The 25,072-nt window shown below is 36.8% G+C and overlaps 1 protein-coding gene across 4 annotated transcripts in view; it reads left to right on the top strand.

Moving 5' to 3' along the window:
* Window positions 1-25,072, top strand: part of LOC121726703 — an 88,130-nt gene that overhangs the window by 24,308 nt on the left and 38,750 nt on the right. For all 4 annotated transcript variants that reach the window (XR_006035569.1, XR_006035568.1, XR_006035567.1 and 1 more), the window contains exons 2-5: window positions 18,498-18,633; window positions 19,701-19,878; window positions 22,025-22,411; window positions 22,768-22,889. Coding sequence is in view for 1 of the 4 variants with exons in the window: in XM_042114193.1 (XP_041970127.1) it covers window positions 18,498-18,633; window positions 19,701-19,878; window positions 22,025-22,411; window positions 22,768-22,889 (823 nt within the window). In the remaining 3 variants the exon portion in view is untranslated. The remainder of the gene's footprint in view (window positions 1-18,497; window positions 18,634-19,700; window positions 19,879-22,024; window positions 22,412-22,767; window positions 22,890-25,072) is intronic.

Below are 25,072 nucleotides of genomic sequence, written 5' to 3'. Positions count from 1 at the left end.
TATGTTTTTTCACTGTTTCAACTAGGCATGCTTTTAATGAGGCTGATTAAACATGAGTCACGACTCACGGCATTACACATCATTATAACAATAATCCCTAATTAAATATGATCGCATGAACCGCACATATGGCATAATGAAAAATAATAATATGATAAATAATATTACCGTGATAAAAAGTGTTACGAAGTCTGCCGTAATAATTTCACGGAACGAAATGTAAACAAACTGAAGTTATCGCATATTTCGCGTTGCGTTGTTGGTGTGCAGTTGGAGGTTTTCCAAGAAAATGATTGTTGATTATCTTTTGATTCCTTTGTTGTATTGTTATTAATTCGACGATTGATTAGAATTCAAAGTTTGATTTCGGAAAGTTTTGGTATAAACAAGCGCCTTGCTTATGTCACCAGTTTGGGTTGTTTTCATTACGACCCCTTGCTACTAAATATTCAACGTTCGTTACGTGTTCATATACTATTAACGAGAAGCGTGTCACTTGGCCACTTGGGAGAGTCCCGTTACGCACTACGTAGTACCTACCCCTGTTACGTTTTTGCGCAGTAAATTCGGACCCGGCGTTCGCTTCCGTTTAGCCTTCGGTGGAGGGTTTGAGCGGGTTCAAGGTTGGGTGAGACGGAGTCGTTTGCGAGAGAGAGATAGAAGCCAAACAAACGTGACCCTGGGCGTACGTGGCTTACTCCCAAACTCTCAATGGATCGATAGAACCGGGATCGGGGATCTCAGGGACAAGGATGAAGTGTGTCATCGTTATAAGTAATATCGTTACTACATATAAAACAAAGACGCTTCGCGCTCTCTGTCTGTATGCTTAGGTCTTTAAAAGTACGCGGCGGAATTTGGTGGTTTTTTTAATGGAAAATACTTTATGGATCTATAAATAGCATGGTCAACTAATGTTACAGAATATAAAACAAATTTGGAGTGATATTATGCAATTTTTTCCTGTACTGTTACTTTTGTGGTGATTAAAAATTAAACAAATGTTTACTGTTTTGTATACTAAATTAAATTTCAATTGTGTATTAGTAATAACGTATTAACTATCAACATATTGGCTGTTCAACTAGGTGTGTAAATACATTGAATTTTAATAGACAAGGAAAATTCGTATGAGTAATAATTAATATGCAACTGCGGTGGAAATTTCAATCGGCCTGTTGAAACCGTTTCCTAATAGGTTATCCGATAACAGCTGACGCTTGTTATCAATATTATAAACTATAAAGTACAGACATAAGGTACAAATACAGATCTTTTATTGTACAAAAAACTATTTAACCTGTAAAATTATACGAAACCCCCCAAGGAAGTGCCCAACCACTTTTAAAGTGGTTTTGTAAACCTTTTCCTATACACGAACCGGTCAGATAAACAGGTTATAAATTATTATAATAAAGTAACCGAATTTATTTAGCTATTTATGTATGAAACCAAGTTGCTATCTGCAGAACAAGTGCGTTAGGTAGAAAATTAATACGAGGGCTGCTATTTATGTATCCGGAACTGGCCACTTACAAGAACAATATTTAAAAAGTAATTACAACATTTGAAAATAGAACTCTTTGGTTGAAGAATACATTTTGTTTCATGTGACTGTCAATTATTTTTCCATTGTGGCGTCATTTTGAAAATTGCGTGTCTTCATTTGCCATGGATTTAACGCGTGAACATTTTCGTGCAATGATTTACTACGATTTTCGGCGTGGGCTAAATCAACAACAGTGCTTTATTCAACTCACCGCAACTTTTGGAGATGAAGCACCATCAAAAACCACTGTTTATCACTGGTACAGTGAGTTTAATCGTGGGCGGTCTATGCTCACGGATGAAAATAAAGAAGGTCGCCCAAAAACAGCTGTTGTCCCACAAAATATAGATGCTGTGCGGGAACTAATAATGCGTGATCGTCATGTTACATATCGCGAGATAGAGGCGTCCTTAGGCATAAGTATGACGAGCATACATAAGATATTACACGAACATTTGGCTGTACAAAAAATATGTTCGCGTTGGATTCCGCACAACTTGACAATCGATCAAAAACGGGCTCGTGTCGATTAGTGCAAAAAAATGATAAAAAAATACAACCGTGGTACGTCAAAAGCCGTTTATAATATCTACACAGGTGATGAATCTTGGATCTATGCATATGACCCCGAAACTAAACAACAGTCAACGGTGTGGGTGTTCCAAGATGAGCCGAAACCAACAAAAGTTACTCGTGCAAAAAGTACTTTGAAGCAAATGGTCGCCTGTTCTTTTGGAATTAATGGCCATGTGGCTACAGTGCCATTAGAGAATCGTAAAACGGTTAATTCTGAATGGTATACGACCATTTGTTTACCAGAAGTCTTTGAAGAAATAAGAAAGGACAACCGACAACGCAGAATCATATTACATCACGACAATGCTAGCTGTCACACCTCAGCTGAAACAACTCAGTTTTTGGAGGGTCAAAAGATCGAATTGACTGGTCATCCGCCGTACAGCCCTGATTTGGCACCTAACGATATCTTTTTATTTCCATACGCGAATAACAAATTACGTAGTCAACGTTTTTCGAGCCGCGAAGAGGCTGTTGATGCGTTCAAAATGCACGTTTTGGAGATACCTCAATCAGAATGGAAAAAGTGCTATGAAAATTGGTTCCAGCGTATGCAAAAGTGTGTCGATCATCGCGGCGAATATTTTGAAAAGCAATAAAACCATATTAAATGATATATGTTTGTTTCTTTTTTTAATTCCGGATACATAAATAGCAGCCCTCGTACAATACTTATGTGTTATTATTTAAATTCATCTAGAGAATATACAATTTATAGGGTATAAAACTTGTAATTGTGTTCGTTAATAAAGTAATTAGGTATACTGTACTCGGCGTAACATGGCGGTAGCGATTATTGACTCCCTGTCAAAAACTTGTCATATTCTATATATATGTCGTAGTATGACTTGATAAATCGAACTATCGCGAAAATTCTAGGGATTTCGCAAAAACACGGATAATTAGATAATGATGTTTATATTATTCAATTTTTTTTAAATGTTAGGTTTTTTGCGAAAACGCGAGTTGCCTTAGTATCATTGCACATTCTTAACGTTGATGAACTCTTATTCTGATTGGTTACTATCTTTTTCTATATGTATCTTTGAGGTATTACACCATGGAATTATAAAGGGTAAGAAATGACAATGCCTTTTCATAGGAACTTTACTTTTTATTTAACCTTTTTCTTATCTCAACCATAACCTCAGAATTAGTTTCTGGATCTGTTGAACTTTCACCACTAAATTCACGTCTTGTATCAGTCATTTTGTATTTACAGACACACTTTTAGATAACTTTTCTCACTATCTTTCAAGTCCAACTGCAATTTTAAACACATTAAAAATATCAAAAACTGCTAGCTCGCTTACAAAAACGACCACAAAAAAAAAACAACGCGTGACAATGAATTGACATTTAAAACGTCAAGATTTCAACCAATCAGAAAAATGTTGTTGTGGGGTGCTTAAACCGACCAATCAGTGATTTTTTTCGATAATAAATAACGATTCTTTTCGCAATCTTACTAAGGCGACTCGCGTTTTCGCGAAAACACGACCTTTTGTCAATAAGGTTGAAAAATGTAATCACCATTGTCTAATTATCCGTGTTTTCGCGAAGTCCCTAGAATTTTCGCGATAATCCGATTTATCAAATCATCCTACGACATATATAAACCGCTATTGACAATGAAGTGTCAGATGTTGTCAATCGTAGCTTTGTATAGAAAATGTCAAGTTTTTGACAGGGAGTAATGACCGCTACCGCCATGTTTCGCCGAGTACAATATATGTTGACTGAAAAAAATTCGGAATACACTAATAATTATTATAGTTTGAGATTGTTGTGAAATGGCGCTCATTGATAAATATCAATGTTAGGTCCAAAGTCTACATAATATAAAAGCTAAAACATCTCTAATAAATTTATACACAATAACAGTAAAGTATTGTTAAGATACTGGTTTCCGAACGTGACATTTGCTACAATACTCGTTTTGGCATAATCCTCTAAATTTAGAATTAGCTGTCGCAAATCTTGCCCGAATCACATACAACCGAAAATATACCATACATACCATAACACACACAAAAAAAATATACCATTTTATCGGTTAAACACTGCATAAGGAAAACTATTTTGAGTTTGGCCACTTATAGGTTTTTTTTGGTTTTATAGGCGTTGTTTAAAATATTTTATTTTATTTGCGTGATGCGACGCTAATCGTGATAAATGGGAGAATTGAGAAAATGACGGAATCTCGATATAATATTGAATAAATACAACTGAAGGCTGCATGTACACCGTAGAAATGTGTTAGTGACACTGTCACTCACACATTTCTCTTGACAATCTGTAACTTTATCTATTCATCAGAAAGAAAAGGGTTTCTTTAGTGACCGTGCTAGATGTGAAGGAAAAGATTAAACAAAATGGCAGATTAATTAACTTAACTATTAGGCACTTTATCAGAAAGTGGTGAAACAGGCCCTTAGAGTCCCGGGAAAGGACATCTAAGGATATTTTTATCCCTAAAAAATGTACGGATAAACGAATTTTGGCGCAAAGGCGGGCGGTGTGGGCGTCATCTACCTGTACCTACCAAACTACGATACTAAGGGCTTGTTTCACTACTTCCTGATAAGTGCCGGATAGGCTATCCACCACTTAACTTGACAGATAGAGTATGGAGAATCTGTTAAAAAAGTTGTGGATAGCCTATCCGGCACTTTATTAAGAAGTGGTGAAACAGGCCCTAAATATGAACAAACTTAACGATACTAGCTAACTGAAAGTACTTAATTTCCCTTATATTATAGTTACGACTTACGACTTCGAGTAACCGATAAGCCGGTTTAGCTCGTAGTTTGTAGGTCGAGGCCGGTATTGCGTAACGGTTATTGCTATTACCAAATTGATTAGAATTTATTGAGTTGTTTTCATGTGTTACTATGGCTTGTTTTTGTTATTTCGCTACCGGGTAACGCTGGTGATTATAACACTTGTTTATTCATTCTATTGTCATTCTGATCATTTTATTGGTCTCATTATTATTCTAATTGCTATGTTAATTTAGCCACGGCTTATGTTTGCACTTCGCCTGGTGTCTGATATAATTATCTCTTTATTTTGCTTTTTAGGGTTCCGTACTTAAAGGGTAAAAACGGGACCCCATTACTAAGACTTCGTTGTCTGTCCGTCTGTCTGTCTGTATGTCTCCAGGCTGTAACTCAAGAATGGTAATAGGTAGAGAGTTGAAAACAAAATTAAATTAATATTTAAGGGGGGCTGCGATACAACAAACGTGAATTTTTTGGCCTTTTTTGCTCTATATCAATAACAGCCACAGGTAGGTACTTGAATTTTTCACACAATCCTTAGTTTTATGTGTACTTTAATATTTAATAATAATATTTAAATAAAATAATAATTTAAGGGGATCTCCCATCTGTTTTTTATATCGTACATACAAAAAACACTGGGCCTAATTTTGCTCTATAACGGTACGGAACCCTTCGTGCGCGAGTCCGATTCACACTTGGCCGATTTTTCTTTACTTTTACCAGTCAAAATGTAGAGTTAATAAGACAGATTTTAATTTAGTTAAAGTAAAGCACGTATAAGACTACTAAAGAGTTGAAATAGTAAATCTAAGAGAATTAAGTTTAGGAACATCAACGAAATGAACCGGTAAAATTAGAATGAAGAAATCAACAAAAATATTTTCGAACGCTGCGGCCACAGCGGCCAACGCGGCGTTTACTTTAACTCTATTTAACTTCTGTTTACTAAACTGTTTGTGTTTGTTCAACTTTGTCCCATATCGTGTCATTTCGTATATAATAATATGGCCACATAGTAGGTATATAATATAAAATACAATATTTGTTATTGTACATACATTTTATCTTATCGTCTGTAAGGCGATATCGTTTTTTCTTTTCCGCGTTTTATTTTGGCACAAACATATATTTTATGTATATTTTATGGGCAGTATATTGTAGCTAAATATAACCGGTTAGTTCTAAGGCTCTAGCTACGAATTATATCTCTTTATTAATATTCTCTGCAATAGATGGATCGTTTTAGTTGAAATAGGGATCTATTAAATATAGAGATCTTATCATATTCTCATTTATCTTCTTATATATAAAAATGGGTTTTCAAATGTGTTAAAACTTGAAAACGGCTGAACAGATTGGGCTGATTTTAGTCTTAAAATATTCGTAGAAGTCCAGGGAAGGTTTTAAAGTGACACGAAGTTCACCGGGACAGCTAGTTTATCATAAAAGATATTCATAAGAATATACTTTTCACATAATATATAGTATAATATACAGCCCGAACGTTGAATAATTAGGAAATAATATTGCTTATTAATACTAAAGTTATTAATAACATATTGTAATTAATGTTAACTATAGTTGTTTTGCTTGTTACACATGAGTTATAATGTAAATTAAAATTTTATGGCAGTTGTTTTCAGTTGTTATGCCGAATTACTTCTTACTTTACGTCATTACTCAATATTAAAATAGCATAATTACTTCTAAATGATTATTGCCTACATAAATATACATTTTTCTCTAACATAAGTGTATGCTTCTTGTAAGTCAAGACTTATCTAAAGCTGGATGAAGACTACGTATAAAGCAAGCTTTATACGTAGTCTTCATCCAGCTTTAGATAGCGATTAAGCATAAGCTTAGACTTCAAAGAAAGCACATTCTACAGACGAGTTTTCAAAGAAAGTTCTCTAAAAACCGAAAAGGGAATTTCAACGGCGTCCATCGGGACCTGACATCCTTCGCTACTTTCATAATAATTATTCTCAGGCGTGTTATCTCCTTGTATTCAAGCTATATCCTCGCTCTTCTTCTTTAAAATCCGGGATAAGTTTGCAATGAATCATCAGCAGGGTTAGCATGGCCACCATCTAAAAGGTTTATTCTTAAAAAATTGACAAAATATTGCATTAACAAAAGAAATCTGTGAGTTTGTCCGTAAAAACTGTCAGCGTTTCTATTCTTTCCCATTTCTACTGTGCTAACCCCGGGCGCGCACTAGCGGAAAGGCCGCAGCGGCCAGGTCGCGGCGGCCATCGAAAGTATGGTATGGCCGCTGGTCGCGTTGCGGCCAGGTGCGCGTGGACTATGGCGGTTTCATACTATAATATCTATCTCGATGGCCACCGCGGCCTGGCCGCTAGTGCGCGCCCGGGCTAACTGTGCTTACTGTCAGCATGCAGGAGTATTTTTTGCTAATTTTGGGCCACGCGTAATCTATCAGTTCTGATATATTAGCTAACGTCTGAACTCCTTCTCAAAGATTAACGTAATTATGACCAACATTCTGTCTGTATGGATCTAAGCATATTATCTTATATTCTTGAACTCAAAAATGTATGGAATCATCGTTGTTGGAAGCCGGCAGTCGCTAGGCGCACGTGTTCGCCATAATTTCGGATTCCAAGGTCGACCAACCCGCCAGGCCGGTGCCGCCTTTGCTAAATTGTCTTCGCGAAATACAAAATACATTTTAAGAGGATTCCACACCGCCATTTTTTCCATACAAACGTTGTCCCCTGTTTCCTCCCTGGATAATGCTAGTAGAGTTATAATTTTTTTCCTGAATATCTACGGCCACTGATACAATGTCCCTATGTTTTCCTTTTTTTCATAATTTAATTATTAAATAAGATATGAACGTTCAAAAACCCAAAAAAATGGCCAGATTTTCCACTGTGTTCAAACGTCCAGAAAACAGATTTGGATAGATTATACAAAAAAAGCAAAACATAGGAACACAGCTCAAGCCTTTTTTTAATCTTTAATGAAAAAAGTACTTAAATCGGTTAAGTTTTGGAGAAGGAATCAGGGGACAACGAATCGTTGATTTTCTGGATTTTCTGCAGTTGTCTCTATCGCGTTCTGCGGTATAGGCTTGAGGTAAGGGAGACAGCTATAGATATTACACGTACTTTTTTTTCATTTCTCTAGCCGCTGTGGTATCCTCTTAAGAGCAAGTTTTATGACAATACTGTGTCATAACTTATAAACTTGTGCATGCAGCATGTAGCACGTTAAGAGAAGACGGTTATATATAATATGCTTAATATGTGAAACCGAATGTCTTAAAACGAAGAGTTTAGATAGACCATAATATTGTTTTTAACTGATATAGGAAATTAAATTATTTGACACAGTGTGTTTATTTTTTGGCCGCCCCTTTCTTTAACTATACCTCGGCACATCCGTACCTACTCGTACGGACTACGGAAATGTATCAAATAGAACATTGTTGCCATAATACAACGTTTCAAAATTTGATAAAAATCTTCGGAGGTAGCACAATAGACGCGCGACTTTTATGCTGTTATGTTTGGCTCAAACTCTGTTGTGTTAAAAGCTTTTGTTTCTTTATTCATTAAAATGATTGTTTTGAAATATAATAAACAAACATAGTAATTTATCGAAGGATTGACCTTGTGGTGTGACACAATTATTTATTCACGTTGAGTTCGCGAGTTTTGACAATATTTTATAGCTACAATTCACACACATGTCGGGCAAACTCGTATTTTTGCTAGACGTGATAGGCACATGCAGATTCACGTGAGCGTTTTTGTTGCTACTTATCTTTATGAAGGCAAGTTTTCCGTGGTGCTTATCTTGATAATCTTAAAATATTTTACACTAATATTCGTTGCTGTATAAATAATGTTTAAGTATATTTTGTGAATTTTGAGTTAGAGAGTTTGCATTCGCTTTCTCGTCATGGGATGTAGAGTAAGGGAAAATGTAAAGTAGAGTTATTGTAAACTAGAGGACGGCCGCAACGTTACGTTGCACCAAAATTAGTTTATCGCGACAGAACCGTACATTTTTCCGGGATAAAAACTATCCTATGTCCTTTCCCAAGACTCTCCATGCCACAATTTCAGCAAAATCGGATCAGCGGTTTAAGCGTGAAGAGGTAACAGACAGACAGACAGACAGACACACTTTCGCATATATAATATTAGTATGAATTGTTACAGATAATAATTGATAATATTGCTTTTATCGGTCTGGAACTGTAATTTTTTAATAATAAGTAAATAATATTATTATGATCTATGTGTGATTAATAAATGTAGAGTTTGTAGATAATGTAAAACTTTCCGAAGGATCACTGTGTCACCCGACTCCCGAGTATCATTTGAATAACATCACGTATTTGGATTTGGCTATGACCCAATTATATTTTTGCCACACACTTTGTATTGGTAGACATGGACTATGGAACCTGGAGCATTGGTATATTTGAACGTTTAAAATTTTGTATGTTATTATTTTTGGCAATATTCCGCGAAATAAACCTCACCTGTAAGTAAATGAGTGAGTGTACGCATGGGCATGCGTACAGCACCTCCCTCCTCTCCCACACTGCCTATGCGTACACTCGCATCATGCATGCAAGAACCTGCAAACACCACCACCACACGAGCAATAATGCTAAAGGAAGATTTAAAAAAAAAACGACAGCTTATTCATCATAGGATTAGGTGTAGGTTTTTTTTTTAATATCCGAAACCTTGATATATTGCGAATATATTTTATCAAACAGCTGAGCAAACAAAACAATTGATTTCATTGAAACTCGCATAACTCTGATATCAGCAACTGCGCATAACTTCACATTATACTTATTTACATTATGTAGAGTTATGTAAATATTCGCGATGTATGCTTTAGTCAATTATCATCGGGTTGCAGCTGTTGCTAGTTCCAAAATATGTATAGTTTTCTGCGGATTCACAGTAATTGTCTTACAAATTACAACTCGTATTAAGAGCTCACTTGACTCTGAAAATCCATCATCGTCCTTCTCTCTTCATACTCACTTTGCTGTCTTTCATATGCCAGGTGAAAAAGGACGGCGCGAAATCATCGCCGAGTTAGTTTTACTTGAATAAAAGGCTAACTATAATGATTATGAAAAAAGTGTTTTGAGCAAATTTAGGTTTTATCAATACCTTTTTAGATATTAAAAAATATTAAAGAAAAGACAGCAAACTTCGAAGATCCAAGCAAAAATGTGTCTTAAACAAGGTTTTTTGTAAAAAAGAAACTATCGAGTATTTTTTGAGTAATCGTGTTTTCGTCTTGAGCATTTAATCTTCATGAACTGAAGTTACTTGTGTCAAAAAATCAGTTTTCTAGACCTTACAGATTTTGAGATCTAGGTTAAAGTATGTAGTCAAGTTAGGGTCATATGCGCTCTTAATTAGTAACAAGCCGTGTTCTTATTGGTCAATTATGCTATAGGCGCGGATCGTATTCGTCAAAATAGAATTAAATTACACATTGTGATTTGTGGAAACTGGAACAGGTCCATGGAATGTTATATTAGTCTTTTTAAACCAAGGGGAAAAGTTGCACGTGCGTTAAATGCGTTTACCGAGGCTCTATACTCGTATGTGATCGCGGGCCTTCAGCCTAGGTAAAGTGCATGACAATTTGAAAAAATATAATATTATGATATTATGTATATCTGGGAATATTTCCTATTCTTAAAACTAGAAATCACGCTTAAAAAATAAAATTAAAAATACGGAACGGATAATATTAAAACAGTATAATTTTGAAATAGAAGATTATTATAATTGTTTTAGTGGTTCAGTTTCTTGACCTTAAATGTTAATTTAATAAACAAAAAACGTAAATTAATTTGTAAACACATTCCTCAGCATTCTGCCATTTTACCGGAAATGCCAATAATTCGCAACAATGCGATGTAGAGCTTACTAAGTTACTACAACTGCAAAATTATATTCTGTTTACTGTTATTTAACGGACTACCTTCGATTTATACTTACTTCCAGAATGTAATATACGCGGGAGAGCCATGCTTCGGCACGAATGGGCCGGCTCGACCGGAGAAATACCACGTTCTCACAGAAAACCGGCGTGAAACAGCGCTTGCGCTGTGTTTCGCTGAGTGAGTGAGTTTACCGGAGGCCCGATTCCCTTTCCTATCCTCCCCTATTCCTTTGCCTTCCCATCCCTACCCTCCCCTATTACCCTATTCCCTCTTAAAAGGCCGGCAACGCACCTGCAGCTCTTCTGATGCTGCGAGTGTCCATGGGCGACGGAAGTTGCTTTCCATCAGGTGACCCGTTTGCTCGTTTGCCCCCTTCTTTCTTAAAAAAATAATAATATTTAGTTTGATTCATAATAATAGTCATTAAAACCTAAAAAATTAAAAGCCATTAAAATTATTATGATAGATATGTTAGGCAAATTATAAGACACCGGTAGGACAGGTATATTTGGTAGGACTATAGTAATCTTTTTATTCTCCTAATTGATATGAAGCAGGATACTTTATCTATCACTTTATCTACCTACAAGTGCATCATATTTAGGTTCAATTAATATGCAAGGCCTTTGCACTTCCGTGGTCGTGTATTGTGAAAATGTCTCACTTATTGCAGTCAAAATAATTATATTAAATGACCCATTCAACCTTAATGTCTCAAGGTTGGCACAATTTATGATTCTGCTCTCTGAGGTCTTAAGGTCAAAGGATCAAATCAAAAGTTCCTGCAAAGGCAAGGTCACATGACGACTGTTTTGCTTTGTGTGCAGTACACGTAGGATTATAATATTAACGTCCAATAAAAATAATGTAACATTCGATTGACACGAGCCCCTTTATTATTTGAAAAGATCGATAAGTATAACAGACGTTATAGTTACAGTTTTGTCCTTGTGTGATATGATAGAAAAGTGACTTGACAGATAGGGACATTGTATGGGGGTAAATCTTTGTTTAATATCTCGAAGTTTGTAAAATATTTTTGCATTGTGTTTTTTCTTCTCGCTTATGTTCAAGTGTACAAAAGCAGATGTAAAGTTTCCCACCCCGGGGGTATGTGGGACTCCCGGCAAGCGCCGCGCTTAACCACTAAAACCACCTGCGCTTTGCCTTCAGCCGTATACGGAGGGAAGTCCTGGATCTGTCTAACACAGGAGTACAGAAATCCCTCCATGACCGGCCGGTCTACCTCATAAGTCATAACTCATAAGGGACCGGACTTCCACCAAGTTAGGGAATGCTACGGCAAACTGAAGCGTTCCTCTCGGCGCCGCCGGGACTAGCTAAGCCGGGCAGGTTCCCATCCTTGCCCGGAGCCCCTATTAGACGGAAGTTTGGAGGTTCGCAAAGCGACGCCTCCGCGCTCCCGTCCTACGCCGGCGGAGCGGAACGGAGGATGGGTTATCCTCTCTATTCCGCTCCGCTGCCACTTTCTGCAAAAGGACGGATTCACAGAAAGAGACCGCCGCCTGCCAGGCCTCATCACTCTCGAGCATGCAGCGAACCATGCTCGAGAGTGAGAGGTCCCGCCCAAGCACCGCCATGAGATCATAGCGCTGCTGGTAGAGCACATGTGCTGACAGGGCCGCTGCAGTTTTCGACTTAGACGGGTCCAGCGACACGCGAGAGGGGACACCTTTGAAGGTTTTAATGGGTAACCTTGGGTGCTCCTCCATACCGCAGCACTCGGGGAGCCCCACATTTCAACAAAACAAACACAACCCAATTAAAAAAAGGATAAAGTGACGATAATAATTACTTATACACTTGTTTTTATTAATTAATTGATTAATCATTGTTGTGGAACAAAAGCAAATTATCAACTGACCCAGATAATGTTACGTAAATAAATGAGATTAAGTAATTGATATACGTGCACTATCTTATCAAATTATCACGAGAGCCTTAGAAACTTTCCGTGATCAATTTTAGCGATATCTGCGTCATAGTGCATTGTTTTAGCAAAGATTTTAGACAAAGATTTTCTTACTAAGTACTTAACCTCCCAAATTACTTTTGTAACTATGTATTATGTCGTAGATAAAAAATATATTTAAAAAACACTACAATAACAAAACAAAACATATTATTTGAACGGGATGACACTACGATGTTGCCACTTTTTAATTTCTTCACTTTTCTGATATACTATATGTATTTATGAAATTTAATGACGACCGAAGCAGCGGGCTGTATAACTGGCTAAGAAAAAAAGATACTACGAGCAAATAAACTTTTTTTTTCCGTTACCTAAGTATGTTCTTCCCTGTTTTTCTTTCTTCCTTAACTTACTAGTATTGTTAGATCATACAAAAATGTAGGTAAATATACGTACTTAAGCTAAATGTTGTATGGAATGTTATCGCTGTGGAAATCCATTTGTGACCGTGTTCCGTGCAATGCCAGTACGATATTGGCAAAAACATCCGATAACGAGTATTTGACTGAGGTAAACACCGTTTATCTGTTTATTTTGGGATCAGGCTTAAAATGTGATGAATACATCCAAATTATGATAATGCCACACGATATAGTATGATAACGTTTGCAAGCAATATTGATAAATTAAATGATAACACTTGCGATAAAATAAAAATATTATATTACTAAAATGTAGCGACTAATTTGAATAAAATTAGTCGCGGCTAACTTTAAATCCTATGTTATTTTCTGGGACAAGTAGGTACCTACATACCAAACTTCAACATCGGGTCGGTGGTATGGGCGTGAAGAGGTAACATACAGACAGACACACTTTCTTTATAATATTCACAGATATAGATCAAGATCATCGCATGTGTATGTACTTCGCGTGCCATATCGCGTTCCCAAACGACGAGCAATGCTCGTCTTTCGATAGTTTGTTCTTTAGTCTGCTATCGGAATCGGACGTCAATCGGAATTTTAAATGTGTCTAAATGCCTAATTGTGCCGTATTGAGCTGTAGAAATTGGAATAGAAACGTTGGCCTAGATAATGGACACGTTTCTTATCATCGGTACGTCACAGTAAGTAGGAAAAAAAGTGGCACGCTCGTTTTCATACAAATGGAGGGACATGCTGTATCTATCTTGATCTATGTCTGTGATAATATTATAAAGATGTCGATTTTTAACTTTTTTAACATTACCTACTTTTTGAAACATAGGCCGCCACCTAAAAAAACATATACCTAATTTATGTACTATGACTAGGATAATAATTTTCAAATCTAATTACGATTCAAATCGTGTTTGTTTTGAGTATGTGATCCGCAAGTTCATGCGATAATGAATTTTATTGAACAATCCGCAAAAAATATTTAAACAATCCGTCTGACGAAAAATTGTAGAGATAATAAGAGTTTATTATGTTTAAAACATACTGTATACTATTTTAAATTGTTTGTTGTAATTTTTAACTTCATTTTATTTTTATAACTCCTAAAAACTTATGACTCCTTAAAAGCTAGCTACGAAGTATTTCTGATGATTATTTTTCCGACCCAAATATCGACCAATAGAATTGCACCATTCGACGTCACGTGGTACAACCTATATGGTATTATACTGATAATTTTTTGAAAATTTTCTCTGGTAGTTGCTATATATAAAAGACAAACACGTCAAACTGACAGGTTGAATTCAATTGTGTCTCATGGTGCAATTATATTGGCCGACATTTGGGACGGAAAAATAATCCCCCGAATACCACACGAGCTTCAAAATTATCTGGCATTTCCCTCAAGGTTCCCTGCAAACAAATAAAGTCGTCAAGTTTTTCAGGTTAAAAGGTGATTTTTCCTTCATTTGTTTGCAACGAACCTATCGGGAAATATCCGATAATTTTGAAGCTCTTGTGGTATTATAAGTGATTATTTTTACTTCTAGCACAGACCACACATAATATAATAAGTTCCGTACTCTGCACCTCTAGCTATGTTCTTTTTAACCGACTTCCAAAAACGAGGAGGTTATACGTTCGGCTGTGGATAATATATTTTTTTTATGTATGTTCAACGATTACTCCGCCGTTTGTGAACCAATTTTCAAAATTTTTGTTTTGTTATATTAGGTTTCACTCCAATTTGGTCCCATTTTCACAAAAGTGGTGACCTGATGATGGGATCCATGAGTAATCGAGGGAACTCCTCAAAATTCAAATGGAAACATATGGTTTTTTTGGTTTCATATGAAGTATTTCAGGTTGTTCTTCTCATTACTCATTGTTACCAAAAAGTAAGATTTTGCATCAGGATACACCATGGTTCGAAGGTGGTGAACAAAACTCCTTACTCCTTATAGATACATATTTGGGGGTTTCGGCGTTGTCTTAAGAACTGAAAGCATATACTACTATGCAAATTTAATTAATCATCATCATCATCACCACTATTCCACCATACATCCATGAGTAATCGAGGGAACTCATCAAAATTTATATGGAAACATAATATAGTGATTTCGATTATATGAGAAGTATCCTAAGCAAATGCTACTAAAAAGCAAGATTTTGCAATTAGATAATATACCATGGTTCCGAAGGTGCTAAGAGAACTCCGGATTCCTTATAAATACAAGTTTGCGGCTTTTGGGGTTGGTTTAAGAACTGAAAGCATATGCTACTATGTAAGTTACATTCATCATCATCATCATCATCACTACCACCAGTCTCCAGACCATGAATTATCTAATTATAACCCTATTATTGGTACTTTTAATCGTCTTTAAGATCGAAACCCGAATTTGTCGAACGATTTAAAAAAATATAATGTTAATTCAATGTAAATGATTCGACCTTGGTGTTTAGGTTACCAAGATAGCAATTTGATCATGAGATCTTTGAGGTATGCTAATCTCCTTAAAAATACGGACAATTATAGTTATATTTGAGCATAATATTATATTATGTTGAGCTGATGAGTTTTCATTAGTGTACTTAATGATAAAAAGAAAGTCACTGAACAGAATTTTAGAGCCTTTGAAGACAGGCGTATGAATATTAATTTTATCATTGCTTGATTAAAGCCAAGCGTATTATACAGTGGTATATGCTTGGAGTTGCTTAAGCAATTCTGAAGTGGTAGTGATCTCAGACAATGAGTTTTCACATCATGAAAGTGTATCCTGGATCCAAAGTCACTAAGCATAACACATTAGTCTGTACAGGAAACCTTATAAATGACTAAAAAGAGTGAAATTATTATTTTTAACAAAAAATTAAGACCGACTTCCAGGTTAAAAACATTAATAATTTGTAATGAACAAAAAGTATTAAATAATTTAATAATTCTTACTCTTTGAAGTGCCTTAGGCATAATTTCCTAAACCTCAACTATTTCTGTACACAATATGTTCATTATTTTGAAGTCGGTACCAGTTTTAAATATAAAAAATATTTTGTCATAGAACTCAGTATTATTAGCTGGTACCGTCTTCAAAATAATGAAGATTGTGTACAGAAATAGTTGAGGTTTAGGAGAATTATGCCCTAAGGCACTTCAAAGAGTAAGAATTATTAAATTATTTAATACTTTTTGTTCATCATAAATTTTTAATGTCTTTACCCTGGAAGTCGGTCTTAAATTTTTGTTAAAAATAATAATGTTTTTTTTAGTCCACACTCCACATAATATTTTCTCTAGCACGTTGTGGCCACGTTGTCATAGTACAGTGCCACCACAAACAACAGCCGATATGATCGATATCATCGTTGCATAATAGATGGACGACTAGGGTTCCGTGTACACGCTTAAAAACCATTAACTTCATTTCGTTCCAATTTTTTATCTAAATGACACAGTTCAGTATTGGTTATAATACTACCAATATAACCGCGTTATTTTTTTTGTTTACGTTTATATTATTCGAAACGTAGTAATACATAATATTATAGTGACGTAAGTCGTCAATATAAATCAGATTTTCAAGGGCTACATTAGAATATTTTCCTATTTATTTCCCAACGCAATTGAGCCCACGACAACGCACAAAGAAAAACATTGGCGCATCAACAAACACATCCAATGTCAAAAGTCCAAGGAATAACATTGTATGACTTGTAAACAGGGTTGCCATAACCCAAATTCCCTTCGCCGGTCAGGCACGACAAAATTCCCGGACATTTGGCTGAAATGTGGTTATTTCCCCGGACACCTAAAACAGTATTTACGATAACGTCTTGCCAATTTTTGCTTTTCCAACAAGAATTTGTAAAAATCTGACTAACTCAAGTCCGTGCAAAAAACCGTGTGTATGCTTAGCGAGTTTTTATCTTTCGTTTATTGTTGCTGTCTGAATTTCACCCGGACGCTTTTCAAAAAAACCGGCCGGACGCACCCCGGACGCCCTTCAAACTAGGACAAATCCGGGAAAATCCGGACGGATGGCAACCCTACTTGTAAACTACATGAATCATAATACAGTAGCCACTCCGGTTTGTAAACAAAATTAATGTTACCTATTAAGAGATTTATGATTTTAATTATGTCATTATGTCCGTGTCATCGACTATCTGTGTAGCCTTGATAAAGATCTCTATGTACTGCTATTATCTGATAAGTACACGCAAACAAATGACATGTAAATGTAGAGAACTCCCGTGCATAATTATCTCTTACGCTTGACCACTTTTTGTTGAAACACGCCCAACCTGTCTGACATTGGTCCTAAAGGTCATTGAACTGTAGAGCACAAATAACAGACTATAAATAATATCATTATAATTGTATTACATGTTTTGCTGTTTTAGATTTGTTTAGTCGAAAATATTTTATTTTTGTTTATATTTAAAGGAACTCATTATTTTGTTGTTACTTGTTTTCCACCTGTTGCAAATTTTATCTACATACCTACTGTATTATTGCTTGCTGTACGTTATTTATAATACGCAATTAGATAAATTTATGCATAATTATTAATTTTTAACATTTTTCATCTTATATCATCATCATCATCAAAATATGTTCCTGCCAATTATGCACAATGTAAAGATAGTTTCGAGTTGTGTATGTCAATTACTATGTGGCATGGCTAATGGCTATAGCATAACGAAGAGCTGCATTGTATCAGGTGTATCAATAACGGTACTATAGGGCCTCCAAATTTACCTAGTATGTGGTCATGTAGTCCCGTTTAAAAGATCTGATAGGGAGTCCCTTTAAGACTCGCTTTGCCCTTGAAATTAATGCTCTTGCATCAAGCGTATCGACATAAAGACGTAACTACACTCATTTTTTTTTAAATGAAATAAGGGGGCAAACGAGCAAACGGGTCACCTGATGGAAAGCAACTTCCGTCGCCCATAGACACTCGCAGCATCAGAAGAGCTGCAGGTGCGTTGCCGGCCTTTTAAAAGGGAATAGGGTTATAGGGGAGGGTAGGGAAGGGAAGAGACGGAAATAGGGGAGGGTGGGAAGGGAATTGGGCCTCCGGTGAACTCACTCACTCGGCGAAACACAGCGCAAGCGCTGTTTCACGCCGGTTTTCTGTGAGAACGTGGTCGTTTTTCCGGTCGAGCCGGCCCATTCGTGCCGAAGCATGGCTCTCCCACGTTAAAACTCATGCTAAAAATCATCTCTTGTCCCCAGTGGTGTACTGCGACTACAATGGATCGGGGCGCGCGTTGTTATGGCTGGAGGAGTACATGGCGCGGATGGTGCTGCCGATCCACGCCACGCGGTGCAAGGCGCTCTCCATCACCAATGGACAGAGCGAGATATACAGGTATGTTGTTATATATATGGTATAAGATGAAAAATAAATACAGTCAAACATATAAACTCCTTTTTTTAAAGTTGGTTAAGAAGCTGAGCGTGGGTCATTGACCTTGCTAAACTGCACGGCTGATATACATTATTTTTTACCCAATAATTATTTATCAGTTGTGTGGCAGTTTGATGTCAAAGTCTAACTTGAGTATACACTATACATATGATCAAAACAAAATATGTAGTAGGACGTAGGTATGATTAAAACTTTGAGTTTCAGTCATACCTACTTCCTACTATTTTGTTTTGATCATATTATTCAAGTTTCTTTATCAAATTTTACCTAATGTTGTTTTGATCATATTATTCAAGTTTCTTTATCAAATTTTACCTAATGTTAGATAGATAATGTTTTTGTAGAGATGGTCTTTAGTGGCAAAAAATTGCATGAGTAGGTACCAACAGTCCATTAACATCAACATTACAAATGCCTTGAGGGAATTGGTAAATGAATCTACCACATAGTGATTGTGGTAAACTTCAACATATTAAGGCAGGTCAGTTTTGTTCGAAATGTTTGTGTGTGAAATGCAAGTATTTCAAAGGTTTTGCGCAACGTCGTTCTTGTCAGTCCCTAGTCATATTTCAATGCGGAAAGCTGCTTATAATCATGTAGTTGGCTGGTCCCCAGAACCCTGATTAAACTGTCAACGGCATAAAACGGTATTATAAACGTCTCAGAAGGTTTTAAAGAACTTCTTAATTGTGCGTGTAACGCAATTGTCCAAAATGTCCAATTATTATGTAACATGCTGTATTTTAGGAATAAAGAACTTTTTATTTTTAACTGACTTCATAAAAGAAGGGTATGAACCGATTTTGATGACTATGTTTTGGAAATATAAAAAAAAACCTGTTGCAAAGAGGATATTTCGAAGTTTTTTTTAGTTAAACTGATGACTCTCTTAAGCTTTGTTACTTCCAATTTATAAATCAAACTACTTCTGAACTAAAAGTCGACTTGTGACTTATGAACTATAGTTTCCATATTATTGAATCTCTATATTTCTTTTATTGAAACAGATCGGAGTCAAAGGAGATATTAAGGCAATCGGTTGGCGCCAGTGAGGACGACTGCCTTGTCTTCGGCGCTAACCTCACGAAGCTGCTGCGGGCGCTGCGGCCGCAGAGGGTGGCGCTGTTCGTCTCCTCTCGTGAGACAGAGAGGCAGATAGCGCCGTGGAAAGAGATAGATGCTGAGGTTGGTTCCTTGTCCTTTAAGAAGTTCAGTAGCATAGACATTAGACACCATAGAGCTTTTGATACAGCACCAATTAGTTCAACCCTTTCTTGGTTTGTAAATACCACACGCACGGCGTTGGGAACTGATCGCGCCGTGATACTGAACTGATAGAATATGCAGAGGGTTACTTAGCAAGGTTAGTAGTTCTATGGTAAGGAGAGCTCTCTGGCATACCCATTAAGCAGCAAAGAGCAGAATAGAGCAGCAATTAGTTAACCATTGCTTGGATTGTTAATACCACGAAACCATCTTTAAGTTTTACGTTCAATTGTGTATCATTAGTAGGCATCCTGTCTATCTTTTTCCGCTTTGTAGCTAAATGGAACACGGAACAGAGTTTGTATTTATTGTAGTAAGATTGATATTTCAGTATTCGCTGTCATGTCTATCTAGTATCGACATAAAATTATAGCAGAAACCCTTAAATCTTTATAATATAAAGCGTTTCCCCTTATTATTAATCAGTGATACTATATTATACTGTATAGGCGTTAATGTAATAAAAATTGCATAAATATGTAATAAACTAATATTTAAAACGCAATTTCTCAAGGGGCTTATCAGTAGTGCACAGTCACGTATTGTGCGACTAGCTATAAACTATAAAGTATATAAACATTACGTAAAATAGAGGTTGCAGTGTCGACTGTCGATACTACCGGCAAATTCCTCTAGTTTTATCTAGTATGCGAAACGTACGTGGCCTGGCAACTACACTTAGTCACACTTGGTCGAGAACAAAAACATGACTAAAACGCGTGAAACAGATATAGGGCTTGAGTCTTGACTAGATTTTAGAACATGACATAGCATGGCATGGGGCTTACACTAAATTTGAACATGCCTATCAGCATAGAAATGAGCTGTAACAATGAGCTGTGTAGTGTGTAGCCTATGATTTCGTTAGTGCACAAGAGTCGTTAGTCGTATGATAAAAATAAGTCGGGTTTTCCTTCCTGACGCTATAACTCCGGAACGCACGAACCGATTTCCACAATTTTGCATTCGTTGGAAAGGTCTCGGGCTCCGTGAGGTTTATAGAAAAAAAATTCAGAAAAAACTTCAAGAGAAAAGCAGGAAAACTGGGAAAACAGGCAAAACAACATTTGCCGGGACAGCTAGTAGTCTATAGAATACGTAAGATCTAATAGGCTTACTGTGCTATTAAATAAGTTTAGAGTAGGTATGCAGTTTTTGTAGACAAAAATATTATAAGTACATACAGTATGTACTGCTAGTAATGAGCCAGCTGAACCCCCCCGCCATGGGTACGCCCATGCGTCTTACGATAAATAATAATATTCCCAAATAAATTCTAATATTTTCTCACAAAATATAATACGATTGTTATGTGACGTAAGTTACAACAAACCGTTTTTGGGAGTTGTTCACCGCCTACCGCGATCGTCTCAACTAGGCCAAGCCATATTTTATTGTGGCTGTGGTGCCAGAAAAATAACAATGCCTAAATATCGTTTAGAAATTACGACGTTGTGGGAGTACGACAATTTTTTCGTTGATGTAGGTTGATGATCATTGATCAGACGCAATGTAAGGACAGACCCATGCATATTATAAATACCCACAAAGTATAGAATTGTGCCTATAGATGATTCTCTGAAATCAATTGACATATTGGATTGTGGTTAGATAAAAAACCATCTATAAAAAGCACAGAACAGTTAGTTATATGTGGCCAACTCATTGCCATTCGCGATATCTGATCACACACCTCATACGAATCGCACAATGTCGAGTTCAAATTAGCATCTTATCTGATTGCAATGTCGTTCACCTGTCGAATTTTGACGCGAATACAAAATGCACAATCGATTGCCTTCGCAGAATCGATATTGACGACTATAGTTGTTTAACAATTAGTTTGTCTATTTCGTTCTATTGATTTATCAGTAATTGGTATAAGAATATGACGTAGGTTTCTACCATGTTTCAAAAAGTTAGGAAAACAGAAAACCTGTCTTTCTAAATTTAAAATACAGTAGGTAGAACATTTTTGCACCACAACTTACGATAACATCTAAGCTCACAACTTACAATGTCCGATATGATTATAGATGAATATAAATATGTTTTTTCATTGCAGATAATCAAAATCCCCGAGTCGAAGGAAGGGTTCATCGACCTGAACAACCTCGAACAGAAGCTACAAGAGAATACCGGTACGGGGAAGAGAATGATCGGATATTTTCCGGCAGTGTCCAAACTGACCGGGGTACTGGCCGATGACGTAGCCACCACGCTACTCCTGCACCAATATGGCGCGTGGTCCTTCTGGGACTACAGCTTAGTAGCTCCTACTGCTCCCGTGGACATGAATCCGACGTTTCTGGGGGTGGAAGAGGGCATGGTGAGGAAAGATGCGGTGTTCTTCAACTGCGAGAAGTTCATCGGCGGAGTCCAAGGACCCGAGGTGGTTGTGTTCAAGCGGGATATCTTCAAGAATTCTCCTTTGTACGCGGACGATGTTGAGGTCAGTATTGCCTACTAATAGGGTGCTACTGAAATAAAGATAGGTCTATAAAAATTCTGCATTCAAGACTAATCTTGACAGAGAATAGATTCAAAATATTGTAGCCTACAACAAACAACTAGAATTTGTAGTATCCGTAGAAAGGTTGCTTATTTCTTATTTCCACCCACCCAAAAAAAGGTTTCTTTGGGTGGGTTGAACATCAGAGACTCTGCATGACTCTCGTTCGAGGCATCGCATCGTCGCTCGGGGTGAACCAATTTGGATCTGTTTTTTAAGAATGTATGTTTATCATGTTAAAGCTGATTGACACTTAAAGGGCTGCTTCAATTTCTAAAATATCGGTCTATCTCCAGCTGCTCGCTGAGCGTATCGAGAAGCAGCGCTGCACGGAGGCGGTGCGAGCGGCGCTGGTGGTCCAGCTGCGAGACGCGGTGGGCCTGCAGAACATCGCTGACCGCCAGGACCATATCACCAGGTGAGGACTTCATAATGGAAAATGAATGGAGCAATGCAGATACTTTTGCACCGAAAAAAACGAGACACAATGAACATAGGACCTAAAAGTAATGAGCACAAAAAGCGGCCTTTCGATATGATTTCTGGTACTGAGAATTATAGCTGAGATATAAAATTTTGCATGACAGCGCGGAAAAGTGACGTCACAGCGCGAAACACCTGAACGTGCTTGAAAAGTTATTGACGTATCGAAATGATTGAATCACAAGTACTTATTTATTATTTTCTGCGGATAATACAAAAAGCTCACAAATAAAGAGAAAATTCTACATTGAATTGCTTAAACCACTAAACACATAGCGCTTAAATTGGAAAAGCAATTTTTCTGAAAATTCATTTCTTCGCGGCACAAATCGGTGTTCCAATATTGATAGCAATAAATATTTCTCAACTAGTACTTAAACTAAATTGAAACAATATTTAATGGAAGACTATTTGGACTGCGAACGGTTAGGAGCGGGAATTTATTATTTTAAACATATAAAAATATCTATTGCCTGGCCCATTTGGCTGGTTTTGTGGTTTTACGATGCCAATGGACCTAATAGCTTTGGAAGCTTTCTCAGCAGGTTATTTGGTGCTGTTGTTTCAATTTTAAGAGAAAAACAATATTGCCTCACTAGTTTAATAGAGAATATATATAAAGCTTATGTCAGAATCTTCATTAAATCAAAGTTAAGTAATCATTAATGTCTCTGAGTGTGGCCTTCTATAATGACTTAATAGGAGTTACATGATTTTCAACAAACTCAAGTTTTCAAACATAATATAAGAACCCCAAGCAGGAAAGACCATGACGTCTTAACATGTAAATCAAAGATAGATCGAATTAAATACCTAATACTAAGTAGTAGATTCAAGGCACTTACACACAAACGGGAGTATGGCCACTTGATATATTCTACGTCCGGCACTGCCACTCAACTTACAATAAACATATAAACGATAATAAATATCTGTCAATAGAGCGTTTCAGTACTCGAGTGGTGCCAAAATATCCATTGATGACAATTTGTCCGCTGCCAAGATATCTGGCCTTACGTGATATAAATTTTATTCAAGACACTTCTGTGCGCCTACGTGTCAACTATTCGTCGCGTGTTGGCGCTTCAAATTGTAAACCATTCTTAATTATAGTAGAATCGTAGATGCTGGGGCTACTTAAACTTTTAGGAGAATGAAACTCTTTCGTAATAACGCGGAGACCTACAGTTCTTATCAGAAAAAGTCTGCGGCGCTTGAGAATCTGTGCAGTAAATTAGTTTTAAAACAGAATGAGGCGTACTCTGATCTCTGACCTAGGTAAAAGTATGTTAAATGTGACGTTGACACACATGTAGTTTCACAAACATAGTTATAATGTTGCCACTCTCATTTAACCTTTATTATGACTGGGCTTTTTAAATTTATCCTGCGCTACTGACAGCTTTAGAATGAAATGTTACTAACGGTGAATTCTAAAGATTGGCTCTTGTAAAACACGTGTGGTTTCGAGCCTGTGAGTTTTCTATTAGGGAAACAACATAAGCTTACGTAACACAAAATCGAAAACTATCGTCCTAAGTTACATGTTGTTACATAGTGACCTCGACTTCTGATTGCAATACAATGCTCCCACGCGGAGGTCGAGATATATCTCCCTACGAGGGTCAGACGGATTGAGAAACCCTGTCATAAACACGGATAAGTGTTATGTATTTGTTGTGGTAGGACGCTATGGGCGAGCGATCACTTTAGACACGATAGACTTAATGTGACAGAAAGCAATAAAAAATATTAATTGTTTGTGTGTACGCGTCCTCGTTTGTTTTGTGCAACAACAGTCAATTAAAAGTTAAAACCCACCGTTCGTCGTCAAATAAGTGAGCGCTTGCCCTAACTGCCGCACTCAGTTGCCGTACCTCGAAACCGTTTTGAGACTCCAATTTATAATCACGGTTAAGTAATTATTATATTCGTTTCTGTGGGCCTACTACGAAACCGTTTTGAGATTCAAACAATCGGATGAGAATGCCGCGTCCTACTCTAACAAACGAGAAATAACGTTGTTAGAGCAGGACGCGGCATTCTCATCCGATTGTTTGAATCTCAAAACGGTTTCGAAGTAGGCCCACAGAAACGAATATAATAATTACTTAACCG

The sequence above is a fragment of the Aricia agestis genome, chromosome 4 (genome assembly GCF_905147365.1).
Source record: "Aricia agestis chromosome 4, ilAriAges1.1, whole genome shotgun sequence".
Lineage (NCBI taxonomy): Eukaryota > Metazoa > Arthropoda > Insecta > Lepidoptera > Lycaenidae > Aricia > Aricia agestis.
The sequence above is the reverse complement of the archived record's forward strand: the minus strand, read 5'-3'. Positions and strand labels throughout refer to the sequence as shown.